The following is a 23,755-nucleotide window of genomic DNA, read 5'->3' as shown; positions in this document are numbered from 1 at the left end:
GTCATGAGGTGCCATGTTGAATATCCAGTGGCCAGTATGAGAGAATTGTACCCAAAACACCAAATTTAACAGCCCTGCTCCCCATTCACACCTGGAACCTTGACAAGACACATTTGGGCACAATTTGGACATGTTCACTGTGGGGTGTACTCACTTATGTTGCCAGCCATTTAGACATTAATGGCTGTGTGCTGAGTTATTTTCAGAAGACAGTAAATCTACACTGCTATACAAGCTGTACACTGACTACTCTAAGTTACACCCAAGTTTCATTTCTATAGTGTTGTCCCATGAAAAGATATAATAAAATATTTGCAAAAATGTGAGGGGTGTACTCGCTTTTGTGAGATACTGTAGTTATTCTGTTGTAGCACATTCAGAGTGACGTCTGGCATTGTCTTGCTGAACTAACCATGAGCTTTTCAGTGGAAGACATCATCCTAATGGCAGCAGAGTCTCTAAAATCTCAATATACACCCCTGCATCAATGGTACTATGATGGACAACCATGCCATGGCAGGTATTGGCTTTCGCAATATTCACTAAGTTAAAGACAAGCTTAAACATTGATTAATCTGACCACAGCACACAGTTTCGGTTTTTCAGTCCATCTAAGAACTTAACAGCATTTCAGCACAAAATCAGTGTACAGCTATTTCATTGCATGACAGTGTTTGTTTCTTGATGCAGTGGCACACTATGTTAAGTGACAACAGTTTATTGTACTCTTAAGCCCAGTAGCATAGTGGTTTCCCATGCAACAAAGTCTGAGGCCTTAAAAGTCTTGTAGATTCAACAGTGGTTTACACCCTTGCCCTACCAGGACTGAGATTTCTCAGGATTTCCAGAATCTTTCTTTTTACAATATTATATACAGTAGATGGCAAAGTATTGAGCAATGACCCACCCTTGGCTGGAAAGACTAAGCCTTTAGTAGATCCTCTTCTATACTCAATCAAGATACCCTGACCTGTTACCATTTCACCTGCTTATTGTGGTGACTGTCCCAACTTTTGCATGTGTTACAGGCATTAAATTCAGAATTTATTCATATTTACAGAATACAACTAAAGTGATAAGCCAAAACAACAAGGTAATTTATTTGTACTATTGTTAGTTTAATAAAAGTTTAAGCTTGTTGGTAGGCCTGCATCAGGGTCTTAGTTAGGGTACACTACATGAAATACAAGCATGTTAAAAAATACTGCAGGCTCAATGACTAACTGATGACTGCAAAAATCAGGGTGCAGAGTGGTACACTTTACACGAACTCAATGTGTTTAATCAGACTCTTATGCTAACCCTGAGCTTTTTCAATAGCAAGGCGTCTAACAAGTGATTGTGTGTGTGTGTGTGTGTGTGTGTGTGTGTGTGGTCATTAAGCTCGCGTGCGTGTGCTTACTCTAGGAATCCGGGCTTGTGTTTGTGCTCCACATGGGGACCAAACTGGATCTGAGCCTGGATTCCAGCAAACTCACACGACTTATCGAAGGACACAGGGTGGGAGCCATTCAAGATGTCATCTCTTGCCTAAAAAAAACAATAGCAGGAGTTACTTAATGCAATAAACAATGTTAAAGAAGAGAAGTGCAACAAATTAGCAGATTAACAAGGACACTTTAAAATCCAAAGTTTTGGTTAGATTAAAGCAATAAGCCACGAGAGGCCGTGCGTTACTGCAACGCGAAGCGGAGTGCCTAAAACTTCTTTCCCGTGCTAAAATCATAACAGTAATGCACGGTCTTGAGTGGCTTATTGCTTTTATAAAACGGCGGTCAATATAAAATACAATAAATACAACAATGTTTAATTCATAAATGTATTTATTGTGTATAAACTTACAATAAAGCATTTTTCCGTGACGCAAGGTAGTTCGTTTAACAGTGTTGCTAGGCAACATGAGGGCGAACATAACATTAACTTTTGCTTTTCAGTGGCGTATTAATATGGAATGATGTGAGGCGGTCACAGGTGTGCGTTTATCGGGGATTTTACAATGGCTTTGAACGCGGCTCAGCCAATCAGATTTTAGGACCGGAACTATCCGTTTTATAAAGTGTGTTTTATTGTTAAATAAGTCATCGAAATGCAAACCGGTAGTTAGAGGTTGACAAAATTTTTAGAAATCTTTTTTTCTTAATCTGTGATGTAGTCACTTACATAATTCTGTGTTTAGTGTGGTATATTGTGACTTTTCTGTACTGGTATATCAATCAGTAAATACAATAAAGGGTAACACAGCAATTTAATGCCTCAGTCCACCACTGCTAAGATTTTGAGCTCTCAAGCTAGAATCCTAGTTGTGCTATAAACCAGCCTTGTGCCCACACAAGACATGATTTGCTGTGTCCTGAGGGAGAGGACGGTCAAACAAGTTCATCATTGCTGCTGCATTCGTGGGCTCTTCTGGCCGATCTAGGCACCATCACAAGAGATGGCTGGACTCTCTGTGATACCCTGTCTCTGGAAGCAATCTGTGTGATAGTCTGCGGCTTACATTGGTGAAGATGGGGGTCTGCACTAAGAAAGGAAGACTGGAAAAGTGGATATCGCTAGTTTGGGATGAAAAGGGGAAAATGCAAAATATAGCGAAGAAAAAAACTATATAAAGTGTTTAATAGAAGGTAAATTAAGATTTAGATATTAAAACTCCACCTGTTTCTACCCATTATCAATGTGAGCAGGTTTATTAGCAACTGGTGAGCGGAATACAACAGAGGAAGCCAAAAAGGCAGACTGTTGCCAGTTGGCTTGCACATATCCAGCTTTATATCAGTAATCTTTAATTACTAAAGAGATCCATAGAGATTGTATGGCTACTTCTAAGCAAATAGAGAATACACGAAAAATATAATGATGGAATTCAATACTCTGACACTTAAATAAAAATACTTTATTCACACTTATTGCTACGTTTTTATCGCCACTAAGCTAAGCCATTTGTAGTGCAGATATTAAATGCACACATTAGTATTTTAGTACTGGGGTTTTGAATCCTTCTGGACATGCGCCCCCTTCCCAGTGCCGACCTTGAACTTGTGACCCCCCCCCCCCCCAAAAAAAAAACAACCCCCGCACAGAAACCATTGCGAAAGCTCTTGACCAACTAAAATAATATAATTAACGTTGTGCACATCATACATATCATGTAATTTTGCTGATTTAAATATTTACTACCATATTTTATGACAACTGAGCCTGTTTCTGCGAGCACATTATAAAAATCTGTGGTTTAACTTCAGTTACAGATAGTCATAAATCATAAGCGGTTCTTGCTTTTAATGTCAATGAGAGCAAAAAAACATTGCCTCACAGAGCCAAGTAGAGGCAAAAGTACATAAATTGCTAAGTTCGATAGTTCAGGATACTCTGCTTTTACTGACAGACAAAAGATCTAGATTGCTTATCGCCATCAATGGAATCTGAATGGATGGCCTTGCTAGTGGAGTCCTCAGCTGAAATAACGCAGTGTAACCTTTCCTGATTCCCGCTTTCTGTCAGTAGTCGGAGAGCTAACTTTTAGTTCCACGGACAGAACGATTCTGACTTGGCTACCACTCTGTGGTAATAGCCAGTTTAATTAAGCCTCCGACCAGTAAGGAGAGTGAGTCACACAAAATGTTCTGTAGAAGCTGGTGTTTATTTGAAACCGCAGCATTCATTAATAACAGCAAAAATGGAGAGATGTCTAAGGAGAGAAACTCAGAAGGTGCACACGCTTCGCTTCATATGAATTGACTCCTGAATCACTTATAGCGATATTGTGAACAGAACAACTCCCACTATACACTAGTGGTGGTAAATTCGGTTCATTTTATAGACTCAGGTTAATCTGAGTCACTTAGTAATGTGATTTGGTTTACTTGAGTCAGTTGAGTCACTTGTACTGACATCTTGATTGTGGTTGATTTACTGCATAAAAATGCATCCAAAATCACTTGTCTTCCATGCACCCATCTTCTGTAAATAAATCCTTCTCTCTTAATTCTCCTGGCACCTCACACTTCTCTTGTCAGTGACAAGTTGACACTTTTTTCTAAGTGGAATTTTGATCATGTGGGAGATGGGGGCTATGATACTCCTTAAGTGGTACAGTACTAAAGTAGCCTGTAAGCATTTGCATTTTAATAATAATATAACTATGTTGTTGTTGTTTTGCTTACAAGAAAATATGCTGCATTATTAATCTATACCACTACTACTGATAATAATAATAATAATAATAATAATAATAACGTGCATAAAATCAGCCACATAACGAACACCAGTGTGTTTAACCACTTGTTTATTGGAATATTTAACTTATTACTTAGATTCACGGACTGGAGTAAAGTTGGTTCAGCCAAATTATCTGACTCCGCGGTGTTTCCTGCTCACTCGCCTTGTGTACTTAGCAGCAGCTCAAAGGACTCATAGGATCCGGGTTAATTGAGATTTCGGACTCGTGATTCGTGATTCCTGATTCAGTACAAAAATTCGAATCATTAACCCGGGTGATTCAGAAACCGCCCAGCTCTACTATACACCTCTTTTAAAGACACACACACACACATACACACACACACACATCCATGTCCTATAACAGCAGTCATTGCTTTTGTCACCGATTTATCTTCACTGTTAGCCCTATTTTTTAAGTTTTTCTAGCTAACAGTCCTTTTTTTCTGACTGAACCGGATAACATTAGGCATGCGTGTGTGCATGGTCAGCGAGACTAATCAAATATGTCTTTTGTGGGTGAAAAATTAATTGCTTTAGTTTTAGAAGTAAAAATATCTCCAAAGGTTGAAAACCCCTGGGCTAGCACATATCTAGCTTCATATCAGTAATCTATAATTACTGAAGAGAACCATAGTAATTGTATGGCTACTTCTAAACAAAGAGAGAATACACAAAAAATATTAAATGTTAAAAATATTAAATGCATGTTTTAGTATTTTAGTATTCAGTTAAAAACACTGAAAAATTGTGCATGTTCAAACTTATTTTAATCTCTTGTAGTGAGTTGCTCTGTGTAATAGACTGCAAAAGATTTTGATGTGAATTATTATTATTATCTTTTTTTCTCATTTCAGAAAGTCTTTGCACTACAGTTACAGAATTTAATTCCATTATCATAATAATAATAAGAAGAACAATAATTATAATCACTACTATTAATATTATTAGACAAAAAACAAAGAGATGTTTCAATATCCAATTTCAGGATAAAGCAAAGCGGGCTGTGTATTAACCCTGCCACAGGTCCATATTATATTTCATAATTAAGTGCAAGGCCTACTGCAATGACAATGTGATGCAATATAAATGCAGCATCGTTATTATTATATTGTGCATCCTTAGCATCAGCACAATAAATAACACAATCAAGCATGGTTTGTTTTTATTCCAATATAATGAGGTGATAAAACATGTTAGTAGTGACATGACCATAAAGAATACAGCAAAAAGAATGTATTTTGCAATTAACATTTAACATTTGTAAAGATTTAAGCAGGCAGCAGTGATTTAAATAAACATACTGTATAGCACACGACACCCAACCACCCAAACATGCAATCATAGCATTGTAAAAGTGCAAGAGAATTAAGAGGCTTTGTGAGCTACTGAATGATTGTGGGCAGCTGAAGCAGGAATGAATGGCATTAGTTGGCTTCAAGGAATGCTGGGTAATGACAGTGATCCAAAGAGGATGGAATGGCTGTCCTCTTGGCACCTGTTATATGTGTCGACATGCTATCTGCCTCTCTCAGGGGCAACAGCTATTTCTTTGGCTGTTATTCTTCTGTGAAGGGAAAGCTTAGAGGTGCTGGCAGCACAATCTAAAAAGAGCAAGCCCAAGGTGACAGTGGCAGGAAAGAAATGGTTCTAAAATGCATAAATATTGTGCATTCCAGTCATAACGGGTTATACACCAGGCTGCAAAATTAAGCTTAAAACTTAACACTAATTGTTCTGGTATTCACAATAATGAGTGATTTGGCAACTTCCAATATCCAATTAGTTGAAATCAGTTTAACTTTAAACCACAACAGCACAACTGTGTGGACCTAAAAGAGGTGGTGCTTCGGGCACTCAGGTGGCACAGCAGTTTAATGCTCCAGCCATTCACCACAGAGATCTAGAGCTCTCAAGTTTAAATCTTAGCTGTGCTACCTATTGGCCATCTGCCAACACAGACATGATTGGCTGGCATTTGAGAGAGTATATGGTCAAACAGGCTCCTAACTGATTCATGTGTAGTAAGGTGTAACTCTCCATATGTGATAAAATAGTTGTGAACTAAGCGAATGTCGGAGGGGGCGTGTGATGGACTACCGCTTTTCGCTGTCGGGTTTGAGCTCTGCAGTGTCTGCAACCAAACTATAAGCTAGGGTTGGCTAAATTGTTCATTAAAACACAATGGCAAACAATTTTAGGCCAAAATCTTACAGCCTCAGCTTCACCAGGTCTGCTTTGGCAATCAACAGTGGCAATGCTGTGACCAGGCTATCCCATCCTCCTCTAGACATAACTGGTCGGGGAGATTAATTCCATAATGAGTTCCATAATACCACTTTTAGATAGATAGATAGATAGATAGATAGATAGATAGATAGATAGATAGATAGATAGATAGATAGATAGATAGATAGATAGATAGATAGATAGATAGATAGATAGATAGATAGATAGATAGATAGATAGATAGGCCAAAGGCGCAAGCTTAAGCTGAACGCCTGTTATCCTCGATCCCTCGGACGGCACTGCATCAAGAACCGCCACTCAACAACAGCTGATATAACCACATGGGCAAGGGATTACTTTGGCAAACCTTTGTCAAGCTCTACAATACAGAGTTACATGCACAAATGCCACTTAAAACTTTACTGTGCAAATAAAGAAGCCTTATGTTAACCATGTCCAGAAGCGGCATCAACATCTCTGGTCTCTGAGGCATCCAGGATGGTCAATCACACAGTGGAAACGTGTATTGTGGTCACATGAATCAGCATTCCAGCCGTGTGCTTCAGAACAAAAACGAAAAGGATCATCCAGACTGTTATCAGCTAGTCCAAAAGCCAGCGTCTGTCATGGTATGGGGCTGTATCAGTGCGCTTGGCAAAGGTCATTTACACTTCTGTGATGGCAGCATTAATGCAGAAAAGTACATTGAGATCTTAGAGCAACATATGCTGCCTTCAAGACGTCATCTGTTCCAGGGACGTCCATGTATTTTTCGACAAGACAATGCAAAACCACATGCAGCACACATTACAAAGGCATGGCTGCGGAAAAAGAGGGTACGGGTACTGGACTGGTCTGGCTGCATTCCTGACCTGTCCCCAATAGAGAAAGTGTGGAGAATTTTGAAACAAAAAATACCACAATTACGACCCCGTACTGTTGCACATCTTAAGACGTGTTTGCAGAAAGAATGGGACAAAATAAAAGCTGAAACACTAAATCACTTGGTCTCCTCGGTGCCAAAACGCCTTTTAAGTGTGGTGGAAAGGAATAGTAACATTACTAAGTGGTAAATGCTTTACTGTCCCTACTTTTTTTTGGAATGTGTTGCAGGCCTGAAATGCTACAATGGATGTTTATTAATAATGTTCATCCTGTCTGCAATCAAATAAAAGTCAAAGTAAATGTAAGAAACTAAGTATGTTTTTTATTATTTGCATTTTCCATGCTGTCCCAACTTTTTATGATTTGGGGTTGTATTATCAATGACCTTATAGATGTAAGTAAATACCAGTGATATATAATCTCAGGCCATGATGAACTTTTTGTAACTTCTTTGATGTTTAATAGCTGTATTTGCTGTGATGTTTGTAACAAACTTAAAAGTTCAAAAGTGTAAGTGTTCAAGGTACATTAGAAAATACAATACAACAAGGAATAAAGTCAACAACAAAAACTTTGAGAATCGTTGCTTATCATTTCATAATTGTGACTATTCAGACTTTCTGAGGGTGGGTGAATTAGATATATATTTTTTAAAGCGTACAATACAATGACTGTGTATGTAAAGGCATAGACAGCAGAGGATGGTGTATTCATGCATTGTGAATGAGTTTGGCTATACAACAAAGCAAATCAGCCAGTGTAATTTGAACCACAAGGTCGAGCCAAAATGTACACACGCACACACACATTAAAACTCATCTGCGCACAAACACAGACACAGGCTCATATGCATATACACTGGGTGGTGTGTGAGCAGACTTGGCAGGATTTAAGCGGTGATTGAGTGGGTGATTAGGTTACAGAAGCATTACATCATGAATAAACAGTTAAGCTCATGCAGGAGGAGGTCCACCAATCAGGACATACAACCTCCCACATGCACCGATTATACTGACCCACTCAGAGGAACAAGAAGCTAGCCATTTTTATGCATTTTCTCCCCTTTTTCTCCCTTTTTAGCCCGTCCAATTGCCCAATTGCGCCATGCTTCCTCTCCACCAGTGCCGATCCCTGCTCTGATTGAGGAGAATTAAGCTAACCCACGCCCCCTCCGACACGTGGGCAGCATGCCGTATGCATCTTATCACCTACACTTTGACGAGTGCAGTGCAGCTCAGCACTGTGTATGGAGGGACACACCCTGAGAGCACTCTTTTCTCATCTCTGTGCAGGCGCCATCAATCAGCCAGCAGAGGTCGTAATTGCACCAGTCATGAGAGAGAGACCCCATCCGGCTTAGTCCCGCCCATACCTGAACAACAGGCCAATCGTTGTTCATGTGGCCGCTCGGCCTTAGCCGGCAGCTCTGGTTCCAGCGTGTGTTTTTACCGCTGCGCCACCTGAGCAGCTCTATTTATTAGGATTTTAATGTCATGTTTTACACACTTTGGTTACATTTATGACAAGACAGGTAGTTACTCATTACACAAGATTCATCAGTTTACATTTTTAATGTCAAACAGTCAGGGACAATTTTGTATCTGAAATTCACCCCACTTGCATGTTTTTGGACTGTGGTAGGAAACTGGAATACCCAAAGGAAACCCACACAGACACGGGGAGAACATGCAAAATCCACACAGAAGGGACTCTGACCACTCCACCTGGGGATCGAACCTATGACCTTCTTGCTGTTAAGCGACAGTGCTACCCACTGAGCCACCGTGCCGCCCGGACAGTTATTTAACATTTATTTGTTTATTAGGACTTTACAGTCATGTTTTACACTTTGGTTACATTCATGACAGGACAGGTAGTTACAGTCTTTGGACTGTGAGAGGAAACCCACACAGACAGGGGAGAACATGCCAACCTATACAAAAAGGTCTCGGAGCACTCCACCTGCGAATCAAACCCAGGATGTTCTTGCTGTGAGGTAACCGTGCTACCCAACGAGCCGCCGTGCTCTTGCTAATTAACTATGAGCTGCTTACAACTGTTCAGGCCTGTATGTGTGTGTGTGTGTTTCTATCCTCTGAGTTAATCAATGTGGGTGTGTTCTACACTGACTCCACATGACTCTTCGAGAGTGGAAACCAGACACAATGGGGGTGAGAAGACAGAGTGAGCCATCTTTCTTTCCGAATGTGTACAAACACTGTGTGGATGTGGGTGGGTGTCTGTATATGTGTACGGTATTAGTGTGTCTGAACGCTTACTCATGAAAGGCTCGAAACAAACACTTGCTAATTAAAGGAATTTCTAAGCAATCTTTAGCTTAATCTCTCATCCTGTTTACATCTGGTGCTTGCTCGCTTTCAAATCCTGATGATATTTTGTTTTATAGCTGTTTACACTTTAAATCATTATCACTCATCATCTCTGTATCATTTTCTCCCAAATGAAAGTCTCACTGCCATCACAGCTAGAAGACAAAATGAAGGGAGAAGGATTTTATGTTAAATATTTATACTAATATATCTGGTGTACTTCAGAGAAGGGCCAGCTGTGCCATCTAAACAATAAAAACACAATAATTCATTCATTGTCTGTTTTACCACCGCTTCATCCTATTCAGGGTTGCTGTGGGTCCAATTTACTAAGCAAAAGGCACGAAACACCCTGGACAGATCCACAAACACTCAGTCACTAACTCACTTTCTTAACCGCTTATCTAATTAGGGTCGCGAGGGGGTGCTGGAGCCTATCCCAGCTTTTCAATGGGCGCAAGGCACACAGTAACATCCTGGACAGGGCGCCAGTCCATCGCAAGGCATCGCAGGGCATCACATACACTCACTCTCATACACACACCCATTCACCTAAAGGGCAATTCAGTGTCTCCAACTAACCTGACCATGTTTTTTGGACTGTGGGAGGAAACCGGAGCTCCCAGAGGAAACCCACGCAGACACAGGGAGAACATGCAAACTCACCACAGAAAGGACCCGAACCCTCCCACCTGGTGATCGAACCCAGGACCTTCTTGTTGTGAGGCGACAGTGCTACCCACTTAGCCACAGTGCCGCCCCACACACAAACACACACACACTCACACACCTAAGGCAATTTTAGTATCTCCAATTAACCTGACTGCATGTCTTTGGACTGTGGGAGAAAAACCGGAGCATTCAAAGGAAACCCACACAGACATGGAAAGAACATGCAAACTCCATACAGAAAGGACCAAACTGCTCCACCTGGAAATCAAACCCAGGACCTTCTTGCTGTGAGGAGCCAGTGCTACCCACCGAGCCACCGTTCAGCCAAAATTACAATAATCTAAAAGGAAATGAAACACAGCTTCCATAGGCTGTTGTTCTTTCAGTATATGCTATGGAATGGAAAAGGTGATGAGATGCTTTAAGATTCAAGCCCCTCCACCATCTCAGTTGCTTAAATTGGATTGTACATTTGTTTGGGGTAAATAACACTTAACATGTCCATCTATGCTTCACTGGTATACTTAGTGTTGGTTTTTATTTCTTCCTCTTTCAGATTACACAAGATACTGTTCCATGTTTTACTAAAAATGGTAAAGGCAAGTATTTAACTACTTTTGTTTTTGTTTTAAAAGTGCTCATATTCACTTTAAAATCACACAATATTCTACAACCTTATGCTTGTAGTCCACAAAAATACTTTTCATAAATGCAAACAAATAAGTATTTATTTCCTGGCAATAATACATGCAGCCACAGGAAATGGAAACGACCCAGTTTTGATGTTTTTATCAATTTAAATAATTGTGCAGTCCTAACTAACTTTAATACACAGACAAATAACCTACTGTGTAGTCTTCTTCTAAAAATGTAAACCAACTTTCAGAAACCAGGTGGAAAAAAGGATATACATTTAATTCAGAAGCATGTAGAACAATCTTTATCAAAAATAACTTATATTTAATTTATTAATGCTCACATTATCTTTACAACAGATCCCCCACAGCAACTCAATGGGGGTTGAGGTATGGACTTTGACTTGGCTGTTTCAGCACCTTGATTAGTGTGCTTGGGATCATCGTCCTGTTGAATGACCCAATTTTAGCCCAGTTTAACACCTCAACTCAGTCTTAGGAATATTCTGATATTGACTAAGCGCAAGCCGTAGCCTACTGGTTAAGGTACTGGACTAGTAATCAGATGGTCGCTGATTCAAGCCCCACCACTGCCAGGTTGCTGCTGTTGGGCCCTTGAGCAAGACCCTTAACCCCCAATTGCTCACTTTACTGACTTTATACTTTAACTGTAATGTAAGTCACTTTGGATAAAGACGTCTGCTAAATGCTGAAAATGTAAATTATATTAATTAAAGATGACTGCCTTCAAGACTGTAATTTTCCCAGGACCTATAGCTGCACAGATTATAATTTCTCCACCATCAAGCTTGAGTTGGTGTGAAGTGTTTGTGGTGACACGCTGTTCTTGGTTTTTACTAAACATGGCACTGTGCATGATGACCAAACATTTCTACCATGGAAAAGTTATTTTGAATGCGTTAATACTGTCCGTGTATAAATCATTTGTACACTTCTGATTGCTCCCCCATCTAACTCAGTCTAAATTAGCAATGGTGATCTGACCTGTACATAAAGCAGGTTTAGCTGTACAGGGTCTCGGGAGTCCACGTTCTGGTCAGAGTAGAAAAACTTTCTTCTGAGCAACAGCGTCTCACTCTCTTCCACTCCCTGCTCTCGAAACGTCCGACTGTGGTCCAGCCAGTTTACTGTTTGAAAAACATGTGGATAAAACAACTGTTAATGAAAATGACAATAATAAATGCTTTTTTTTTCTAACTGTATAACCGAGTGGAGAAAGAAAGCACTGCAATGTGAGAAAAGTTTGATTTATAAGAAGTTTTTGTAGAAACTGTTAATGGATGCTTCTCTGCAATATTCAGCTCAGAAGGCTTAATGTCAGCATAGCACTTTAAAACTTCCATAAAAATGTCTGTGTGTGTGTGTGTGTGTGTGTGTGTAAACAGTATAGAACTGTATAAAACACTGCTTTATGAAAATGTACTGTAAAAATAGACTATGGGCGCACATGTGGCACAGTAGTCTAAAGCACTAGCCTGTAAATGCTCAGATCTCAACATCCGGTCAGATTTCAAGTCAAGAAGGTGCTATTAAACCAGCTGGGCACTCAAACAAGCACTTTTATAAGAGCACATTAAGAGGAGGGAAGGTGAAGGGGTCTCATTGCTGGGCCTCGAACTTGCACTCATGGTGGGTTCACAAGAGTTCCTAGTGTAGTGAACAATACGGTTCTATGAGACTGTCTCTGGCAGGTGGAAAGATGCAACCAGTGTCAGATGAGACATGTGATAGTTTCAGCCCTCCTTTGCCAGCACAGAAGTGATATAAGCAGCGAGAGAACTGAGAGGGGGTCAAACTGGGTTTGGGAGGCTGTAAAAAGTCTAAGTGACTAACTAAAACCTTTGGAAGTTTGGATAATTGATAATGATATAACGCTTAGCTGGCTGGGTAAGTCCAAAAAGACTACACATTGTACTACCATGGGTGTATACACTGACCAGCCATAACATTAAAACCATCTCCTTGTTTCTACACTCACTGTTCATTTGATCAGCTCCACTTACCATATAGAAGCACTTTGTAGTTCTACAATAACTGACTGTAGTCAATCTGTTTCTCTACATGCCTTTTTAGCCTGCTTTCACCCAGTTCATCAAGGGTCAGGACCACCACAGAGCAGCTATTATTTAGGTGGTGGATCATCCTCAGCACTGCTGTGACACTGACATGGTGGTGGTGTGTTAGTGTGTGTTGTGCTGGTATGAGTGGATCAGACACAGCAGTGCTGCTGGAGTTTTTAAATACCGTGTCCACTCACTGTCCACTCTATTAGACACTCCTACCTACTTGGTCCACCTTGTAGATGTAAAGTCAGAGACGATCGCTCATCTATTGCTTATCTTATCCACTCATACCAGCACAACACACACTAACATACCACCACCATGTCATTGTCACTGCAGTGTTGAGAATGATCCACCACCCAAATAATACCTGGTCTGTAGTGGTCCTGACCATTGAAGAACAGCATGAAAGGGGGCTAACAAAGCATGCAGAGAAACATATGGACTACAGTCAGTAATTGTAGAACTACAAAGTCCTTCTATGTGGTAAGTGGAGCTGATAACATTGACAATGTGTGTCGAAACAAGGAGGTGGTTTTAATGTTATGGCTGATCGATGTATGTCACTATATTGGACCCTACATACTGGAATTTTGGAATTTGGCATAAAAACAGCAGCTTCCAAAATATGGTTTAAGTGTGTTATTCTAGCCAAAAAAATGAAGTAAAAAAAGATTTAAGTCAAGGTTGTTGCTAAAACAGCTTCTAAGTAAACATACTTTGTTACTATAGGAACTTTGTTCAGACTCACAGTCATCATCTGTGTGAAGTTTGGCTTTGAGTTTCTCCATTTTTCTTTCATCTCGGAGCAGAGTCCGCTCCTTCTTCAGTGTGCCCATTCCATCTTCCTTCTTGTCCTCTCCCTGCTCCTGGATCAGAGAGTACTCCTCGTAGTTTGTTATTCCTACGAAAGAAACCAAAGGAAAATGTAAGAAAAACAGTAAAGATATCCCCGATACTGACACTTTTTTTCTCTTTTTATTCATTCCTTCTCTCAATTCCTTCTCTCAGTGGCACTAATAGAACAAGCATCGAGTCTTAAGCAAATAGCAGAAAGATAAACTAAAAATAAATCAAAAAGCTTTCAGGATGAACAGAAGGTGTTGTTAAATTTTTTTATTATTATTATTATTGTTGTTCTTCTTAAATACAAGAGACAACACCCCAGGCAGAAGAAGAGAAAGATAAGGACAAAAACTATACCTATTCTACTGCATATAGTGACGAGGAGCTCCCCTACAGTTTTAGAGTCGTCCACCATGATGGTCTTAATGGCTCCATCCAGCATTTTAATCTTTTGTGGCTTTTGTTTTTTCTTGTACTCCAAGACATCCTGTGGAAGTGAGACAGAGTAAACACTACAGATGAAACCAAGACTAACTAATTTTACTTGCTTTTGTTTAGTGTTTGGGGAAGGAGGACTCAGATTTAAGGTCATCTTAGTGTAAGTGCTTCAGTGCAGTAATTAGCAGCTGCAGTATGACTATATTTGATTTTATAGCTAGTAAAAAAATAAATAATAGTAATAACAAAAACATTTGATTTATAAGTGCCTCTCAAAAATATCAAGGAGACCGTACAACCACAGAACATAAAACAGTATGGAATTAATCAATGTCATAAAGAAACCAATAAACACTTACTCACTCACTCACTTTCTTAACCGCTCATCCAATTAGGGTTGCATGGTATCCCAGCTTTTTAATGGGCGCAGGGCACACAGTAACACCCTGACGGGGCGCCAGTACATCGCAGGGCAGACACACATACCCATTCACCTATAGGGCAATTCAGTGTCTCCAATTAACCTGACTGCATGTTTGTGGACTGTGGGAGGAAACTAGAGCTCCCAGAGGAAACCCACACATACACGGAGAGAACATGCAAACTCCGCACAGAAAGGACCCGGACCGCCATGCCTGGTTGTGAGGCAACAGTTCTACCCACTGAGCCACCGTGCCACCCTAAACCAATAAACAGATATATATTAGAACTTTTCATACCTATCCAGTCCAATAATTGAGCAAATATGGAAAGTTAGTGGTCAATAGATACAATGCCTAGTCAAAAAAGAAGGCAATGTTTGGATTAAACAAATATGCAAGTGTCTTTGATTGAATGATTACTACAGTGAATAATATGATTCAGAAGACAATTCTTTTAAGCCAAAAATGAGCTTCACATTTCTTGAACAACAAAGACATATCCCATGATCGTGGAAGATGTTACTAAGTTTCAGAAGGGACAACTTATTGACCTACATCAAGCAAAGAAAACAACTCCATGACAGGAACTGGGTTAAGAACTGGGTTAAGTCTAATTTGGTATTAAATCTTGAAAGGATAGTGGTGAGCTGTCGGAAAGCCTTTCCACATGCACAACGTAATGAGAACTCAAAGAATTGGGACTGAACTAAGTGGTCAAAACAAGAACATAGGGCTTCAGTTTGCCAAATTGGACTCTGGTTTGATGATTCATATGGACTCATATGGTTTGATGATTCCATGTTCACCCTGTTGCAGAGCAAAGGGCGTGTCAGGATAAGAAGAAAAGCACATGCACCCTTCATGTACAGTGCCAACTATACAAGCCTCTGGAGGCAGTGTTATGATCTGGCGCTGCTTCAATTGGTCTGGTCAAGGCGCAAGCAGCATTACGTGGCAATAAAATAGAAGACAAATGGAAGCTGTTTTGTGTCATGGTGAACTGCACACATACAGATCTTTGTTATTATTTCCTTCTTTGAATCATGTCCTACTATAAAGAAAAAAAAAATCTCATCATCTTATACTAACTACACTGTATCTTCATGATTAGAATGTTTAGTAAGCACTTATAATAAGCTGAACTGGTTCTTACAGTGTTTATGTCTTGCCTGCATTACATTACTGCTATGCTGACTATGCTCTTTGTCATTAAAATAAAGCTTAAAGATTTGCTGATATGAAACTCTGGGATGTGGTTTATATTGTAATGGGTCGCTATAAGCCTGTTGGTACTCAGTTAATTATTAACTAATGACAGCTGATTATCAATTGAAAAAACTGGCAAAGTTTTCATAAGACATTTCATAAGACTTGTGAAATTTATAATAAATGCAGGATTTAATTGCAGAAATGGGCATAGTTTATTGGCCAAAGTCTGTACTGTACAATTCTGCTTGACATTAAATAAAAGCAATGATTATAATTGTTGGCATGTCAACATAAAGCTAAGTGAAATGAAGCACTTAGATATGCTTTTATTAAATAGAATTACCTTTGGTGTGGCCACATTACACCACCCTGCCAAATGTATTTTTTGATATGGTGATATGGTTTATTTCTTACTGTATGTAATGAAGTGTTTTACCCCATTCCGAAGCATGTAGTAATCCAGTGTACGCCCCGATTCCAACCAGATTCCCTTCCTGGGGTCATCATCTGACAAAAACAGGCCATAATCTGATGCTGAAACACAGAAATAATAAAAAGTAGTAATTTGTCAGACCAATAAGAAGACATCATATAATTACACCATAGGGTTAATGCTAGTCAGCTTATTTCATATACTCAAGCTATCACACACAAACGACTACACTTTATTGATGAAGTTAATGAAATAGAGGTAGCTTTACTCTAAACACAACATAATTTGTCCCTGCAGGAAACTGACATTGATAAGAAAATCCAATTCATTGTGGCTGGATGAAGCAATCCTGTTAGCCACACAGCACAAGAGTATTATAAATCACCTCAGGAGTCTAATAACTGTACAGAGAGTGGATATACTCCTGTCTCAGCCAAAACCACACTTCCTGCACTGTCAACATCCCATCCCTCAAGACCAGGAAAGACCCAGCAAACCTTTATAAACACTGAGTCTATGATGTTTGACTTTATAGCTGTTGGTGTGATAATCGGAGTGGAGAAAAAGAACAGAAGAAAAAGAGCAAGATCAAGTAAGTCACATGTGGTGGTGAAACAGATTTTTATCCCTTCTGCTAGCCTTCTGAAGTCTGAATCCATCAAGATTACTCTGAAATAGACCTAAAGAGCAGCCCATTGACAGTAGGGATAAGCATTTTACTTTTTTAAATGTATTAATTAATTTAACAATTTAAATGCCATCCAAAAAATACCTAAATAGTAAGATACACCAATCAGGCATAACATTATGACGACCTTCCTAATATTGTGTTGGTCCCCTGTTGCTGCCAAAACAGCCTTGACCCTTCAAGACATGGACTCCACTAGACCCCTGAAGGTGTGCTGTGGTATCTGGCACCAAGATGTTAGCAGCAGATCCTTTAACTCCTGTAAGTTGTGAGGTGGGGCCTCCAAGGATCGGACTTGTTTGTCCAGCACATCCCACAGATGCTCGACTGGATTGAGATCTGGGGAATTTGGAGGCCAAGTCAACACCTCAAACTCGTGCTCCTCAAACCATTTCTGAACCATTTTTGCTTTGTGGCAGGGTGCATTATCCTGCTGAAAGAGGCCACAGCCATCAGGGAATACCGTTTCCATGAAAGGGTGTACATGGTCTGCAACAGTGCTTAGGTAGGTGGTACGTGTCAAAGTAACTTCCACATGGACGGCAGGACCCAAGGTTTCCCAGCAGAAAATTGCCCAAAGCATCACACTGCCTCTGCTGGCTTGCCTTCTTCCCATAGTGCATCCTGGTGCCATGTGTTCCCCAGGTAAGCGACGCACATGCACCCGGCCATCCATGTGATGTAAAAAAAACATGATTCATCAGGCCAGGCCACCTCCTTCCATTGGTCTGTGGTCCAGTTCCGATGCTCACGTGCCCACTGTTGTCGCTTTTGGTGGTGGACAGGGGTCAGCATGGGCATGCAGCCCCAGACACAACAAACTGCAATTTAGCACGTACCAGACCAAAGGATAGACATTGGCCATTGTAGATGGCAGGAATATGACAGCATGGCAAACACGTCAAGGAAATTCAAGGGAGCCCAGGCCCAAATATCAAAGATCTTAAAGATATAATCTGTCTACATTTTCACCTTATGCATTCTACACCTTAAATCCTGCAGGTGTAGGAGATATTCTGCCGAGTAAAGCTCAAAAGTATCCACTTTATTGCTACATCAATTGCCTATACACAGTTATTTCCAGCCCAGAGCGATGAGCCATCTACAAAGAGAAAATAAGCTGCTGTTTGCATCATCGCTTCTGTTCCTGCTGAAGTACAAATATGAATACTGTCTAAACCTGTAGTAAAACGCCTACCTTGTGTCATCAAGGCCCTTGTTAGCGTACTTATGACGTACAGTCCCTTCTGTCTAAGGCAACACTGACTATTATGTAATTGGATGTCACACTTCAAGTTAGCAAGGAACAAAGCTGCCCCCAGAATAGGAAGTGAGCTCTCAGGCCGGTGCAGCAATGGTGTTTTGGAACACTGTCTCTTACAGCCATGGAGATCATCATGAGTGACTTGAACATTAGGTTTAACACCACTGCAAATTTTCTACTGCTCTAAAATTTTAGCAGATTAGTAAGAATAAAGTCCCTTCTCTATGCCAATTACTGATCATGAAACATTCCAGAGATCTTATGCCTGAGTTCATAAGTAAGACACCTGGACACTGTGGGTCTGTCTCAAAATCAGATTATTCAAACCAGTGGAATACGGTGAAACCACCCACTAGCCTGCCAGTATGAAATCTGTTACATGACAAACCAAAAATAACAAATTATTTACACTTGTACACCGTTTTCTAAATTAAAAATGACTGATAATTACTTATTTTTAAAAATAACTTTGCTCACTGCTCCACAAACCATATTAGAAATTTGATAAAGTTGTGCCGCACTAAATGCTGGGATTGCCTTTGCAGTAGAGAAAGCATTTGATGCTCCCTGAACATAGCACAAAGCACTTATCATGTGAAGCTGAGCAGGGGCCAGTGTTAACTGTTAAAGGGCACAGCAATGGATCTTGGATCACTACACACTCAATGCCCAGTGGCTAAAAATAAGACAGATAGACCAAGAACAGAATATATCTCAAAGTACTGGTTGGATAACATTTATTGTGCAAAAATAAATAAATAAAAATATTATAGATTATATTAGAAATTAAGATAAAATTACATTGCAGTGAGTTTAGAGATATATGAACATAATAATCATGTTGTTTGCTTCTGTAGATGCTGTGGCCTAATTTTTCTTTAAGGCAAACTGAAATAAAAATGTAGAAATAGCACCCTTTTATTAACCTCAAAATAGTCTCAAAATAGAGATCTGAAGGACCGCACAATCACCATATACAAGGAAACGTTACTACTTCTGATCAAAAACAGAACGAGTGAAGTTATTTTGAATTTTCTTTACATCCAGCACAGACTTGATGAGCCTCACTGCCACTGCTGGACTGAGAATAGTCCACCAACAAAAAATATCCGGCCAACAGCGCCCTGTGAGCAGCATTCTGTGACCACTGATGAAGGTCTAGAAGATGACCAACTCAAACAGCAGCAATGGACGAGCGATCGTCTCTGACTTTACATCTACAAGGTGAAATAACTAGGTAGGAGTGTCTAATAGAGTGGACAGTGAGTGGACACGGTATTTGAAAACTCCAGCAGCGCTGCTGTGTCTGATCCACTCATACCAGCACCACACACACTAACACACCACCAGTGCTGAGAATGATCCACCACCTAAATAATACCTGCTCTGTGGTGGTCCTGTGGGGGTCCTGTTGAAGAACAGGGTGAAAGGCAAAAAAAAAGTATGTAGAGAAATAGATGTACTACAGTCAGTAATTGTAGAACTACAAAGTGCTCCTATATGGTAAGTAGAGCTGATAAAATGGACAGTGAGTGTAGAAACAAGGAGGTGGTTTTAATGTTATGCCTCATTGGTGTATAGTGTTTTAAACTGTCAGAACAAAAAAAAACTGCAGACACAGCTCATTTCTTTGCTGTTTTATTTATTTATATATTTCCACCATATCGAGAAAATATGTGAAAATGATGAGAAAATGATGAGAAAATATGTATCTCATCTGTTAATACTGTTATGCTAACGCTACCTGGCTAACAAGTGAGCTGTCTCTAATCTGCATGGCGCTCCATAGCACTTTTAGCGGTGAACAATATCATATGATCTGCTGCCTATTGAAGTCTACAGCTGTTGTATTAACTGTGCTACTCTATGGCAGCATATAAAAAATCCATACAGTACAAGGAATTTAAGCCGGTATACCGCATGTACCGTCATACTGCCCAGCTCTGTGACGAACTATAAACAACGGCAAAAATAATAATAATCCAAAACACTATTTTTGGATTCAGATTTCTTTTTTTGTGGAACCTGTTTTCCATTTTTACATGAACATTTGCCTTCTTTCCCTATTTTATGTTTATTCTAATAATTTTTATAAGATTATTATTAATCTCGTAGTCTGTTGGTTTGATTCGATGCATTAAACTCTTTATTAAAAAAATTAATAATAAATAAATCCAAATTACTTAGATTTCTTTTCCTTCTGAACCTATTTTTAATTATTTTTACATTTGCCTTGTTTAAATTTTTTTTCCCTGATTTCGTCCCCCAATTTTCTCCCCAATCTAGTCGTATCCAGTTACCCTGATTGCGTTATGATTCACCTCTACCAATCCAACCCTCCACTGCTGACTGAGGAGCTTTGCAACTGACATGTGTGCAGTACTGACAGCATCTTTTGACCTGCACGAGGCGAGTTCATATGCCTTGTGCACGGAGAGCCACACCCTGGTCAGCATTATTTTCCAACTCTGCACAGGCGGCATCAATCAGCCAGCAGAGGTCGTAATTGCACCAGTTATGAGGAACCCTGGTCCGGCTCATCCCACCCTGTGAACAACAGCTAATAGTTGTTCATGTTGCTTCCCAGCCCAACCGGATGGCAGAGTTGAGATTCGATACAATGTATTCGAAATCCCAGCTCTGATGTGCTAGCGTATTTTACCGCTGCGCCACCTGGGCGGCCTTGTTTCCATTTTTTATTTTACTTTGATTTAAAGCATTAAACTCTTCATTAAAAAAAATCAATGATGGAAATACATTGGAAATTTAATTCTTTGTTTTGGATTTGGTCTTTCTCCCTCAGTATCAGCTGAATTTCTTTATATACACTTCTTCAGAGGCCGAGAAAAGCATGATAAGAGAACACTAGCCCATGTCTGACCTTGTCCGCTCTGGGCCTCGGGAACCCTCTCTCTGATGATGCGGCAGGCATCATACACCGGCGTGGAGGGCTCAAACTGCATCGTCTTTACAACATTGCACTGCCGCACGCAGATCTTCAGCGACAGTGCCACCATCTTGACCTCTGTTCTAACAGGAGCACAAACAAACAAAAACATCATTATAGGATTGCTAATGCGCAACATCGAAAATGCAAACACAGAATACTTGGAGGTGTGTAGTAACAAAGTACTGTGAACACAAAAGGTAAACTGATTACAAATAATAAACATTTAATGGATATTTAACTATTAACATACAAAAGTCAAGAGTTATATATTAACATTTATATTTACATTTACATTTTCAGCATTTAGCAGATACTTTTATCCAAAGTGACTTACATTACAGTAACAGTATACAGTCTGAGCAATTGAAGAAAAAGAATGCCTTTACTTGTCATATATACATATACAGATGTACAGTACAATGAAATTCTTTCTTCACATATCCCAGCTTGTTTGGAAGCTGGGGTCAGAGCGCAGGGTCAGCAAAAGTACGGCGCCCCTGGAGCAGAGAGGGTTAAGGGCCTTGCTCAAGGGCCCAACATTGGGAACCTGGCAGAGCTGGGATTCGAACTCTCAACCTTATAGTTGATAGGCCAAAGCTCTACCCACTAGGCTACCACTGCCCCAATTGAGGGTTAAGGGCCTTGCCCAAGGGCTCAACAGCAGCAACCCGGCAGTGGTGGGTCTTGAACCAGCAACCTTCTGATTACTAGTTCAGTACCTTAACCACTAGGCTACGGCTTGCCCTACAGCTTTATATAACTAAGTTGCTAAGTTTGCCACTTTGGGAAACAAGGCTTCAACTGATTTTTCAAGTACTGTACATTGGCAAAAGGTGTCCTCCTGGTGTCTGTACAAAGGCAAGCACTCAAAATACTTGCTTAAAAAATTCAAGTAGTTAAAAAGACTAAATCATAGTCAAGTGGGTCAATAATATCTGACTGCTTATCAGTGAAGACTGAGGAGGCTCTGCGGGTGGGGGCCACTACTGTTAAATTAGCCTTAAAAAGGTTTCCAGCTCTCATATTAAATCACCACTCTTTACAAATGTGTGAGAGAGAGGCGATAAAATGACTCAGTGTGACAATGCTCTGGATGAAATGAGTAATCTGACGCAGTTGCATCAAGCACTAGTGGTGGAAATAATCACAGAGCGAGACAAACTTCCCTGATAATGGATTTGTGGATGGGTCAGTCCAATGAATGACTGTATCCTCTCAGTGCCATCACCCACACACACACACCCACACACACACCCACACACAGATAATGCCTCTTGCCGATTCTCTTACTGGCACTCAGACACACTGGGGACCTGCTGAACCATTATTTAGCAGATGTGAAGTCCGTTTTCTAGCCGGCCCTGCCGAAATTTCACACCCACGTGGAATGCAGTGGCAGACGGACAGTGACACACACAGCTCCAAATTGACATAGCCAGTACAAAACCCATATGGCATGTAAAAGAGTAGAGGAGTAAGAACAGGATGCTTATCTTTTTACTGTTTAAAAGCTAACTTGTGTGATACACAGTGCTGGGGAGAAAATGCCCACCCAGTCCTTCAAAGCAATCCAGAATATGGGAAACATTCCTACCAGCTGTTCATCTGCCATCCTATATCACAATGACCATTTTAGCCATGTAACAATAGCTCTGACCACTTGTTAATTATTAGAAATTCATACTACTTAGCTGTTTATATATAATTAATTACATTTGACTTGATGAGTTTCAGGTACATTCTAGTACAAAAGTCATGCCAGTCTGTTTTTGAAATATTGATTAAGAGAAGGGCGACACAGTGGCTCATGGCAACACAGTGACTCATAGGTAGCACTGTCGCCTCACAGAAAGAAGATCCTGGGTTCATTTCCCAGGTGGAGAGCTCTGGGTCATTTCTGTGTAGAATTTGCATGTTCTCCCATGTCTGTCTGGTTTTCATCCAGAAGCTCCGGTTTTCTCCCACAGTCCAAAGACATGCAAGTGAGGTAAACTGGAGATACTAAAATCGCGCTAGGTGTGAGTGTGTGTAAGTGATGGACTGGCGACCTGTCTCCTGCTTTTCGCCCTTTGAATTTTGCCCACTGCAACCCTGGTGACTTCTCAGTGCCAATATAAATAGGAACCGATTGACTGCACCCACGTGGATAGAAATCAGTTACTGAAATCACCGCTCTTGGGCAGCTCAACCTGGGTGTGACTTGCCAATGAAAGCACAAAACACTCACCTATTTCATTACCCACCCATACATCCCATTAGGAGTAACCAATCCACCTCATAAATAAACAGGTGGGAGGAAATTGGACTACCAAGAGGAATCTTAAACAGACACAGGGAGAACATGCCAATTCTTGGACAAAACAAGAGACATTTGCCAGCAAAGCAGACACAAAATTCTTAACATCTTGTGCACAAAGCATGTCCGCTTGGCAAGTTCTCCTTTATAGTGGCT

At 40.3% G+C, this 23,755-nt stretch overlaps 1 protein-coding gene across 1 annotated transcript in view; it reads right to left on the bottom strand.

Annotated features, from left to right (window-relative positions):
- Positions 1–23,755, bottom strand: part of tln2b (talin 2b) — a 265,448-nt gene that overhangs the window by 130,356 nt on the left and 111,337 nt on the right. The window contains exons 3-8 of the mRNA XM_062991879.1: positions 21,235–21,378; positions 16,405–16,502; positions 14,257–14,386; positions 13,805–13,957; positions 11,975–12,117; positions 1,403–1,530 (exon numbers count right to left, since the gene is read on the bottom strand). Of these exons, the coding sequence (XP_062847949.1) occupies positions 1,403–1,530; positions 11,975–12,117; positions 13,805–13,957; positions 14,257–14,386; positions 16,405–16,502; positions 21,235–21,370 (788 nt within the window). The 5' untranslated portion in view covers positions 21,371–21,378. The remainder of the gene's footprint in view (positions 1–1,402; positions 1,531–11,974; positions 12,118–13,804; positions 13,958–14,256; positions 14,387–16,404; positions 16,503–21,234; positions 21,379–23,755) is intronic.

Source organism: Trichomycterus rosablanca, chromosome 1, assembly GCF_030014385.1.
Source record: "Trichomycterus rosablanca isolate fTriRos1 chromosome 1, fTriRos1.hap1, whole genome shotgun sequence".
NCBI classification, from domain to species: Eukaryota; Metazoa; Chordata; class Actinopteri; order Siluriformes; family Trichomycteridae; genus Trichomycterus; species Trichomycterus rosablanca.
The sequence above is the reverse complement of the archived record's forward strand: the minus strand, read 5'-3'. Positions and strand labels throughout refer to the sequence as shown.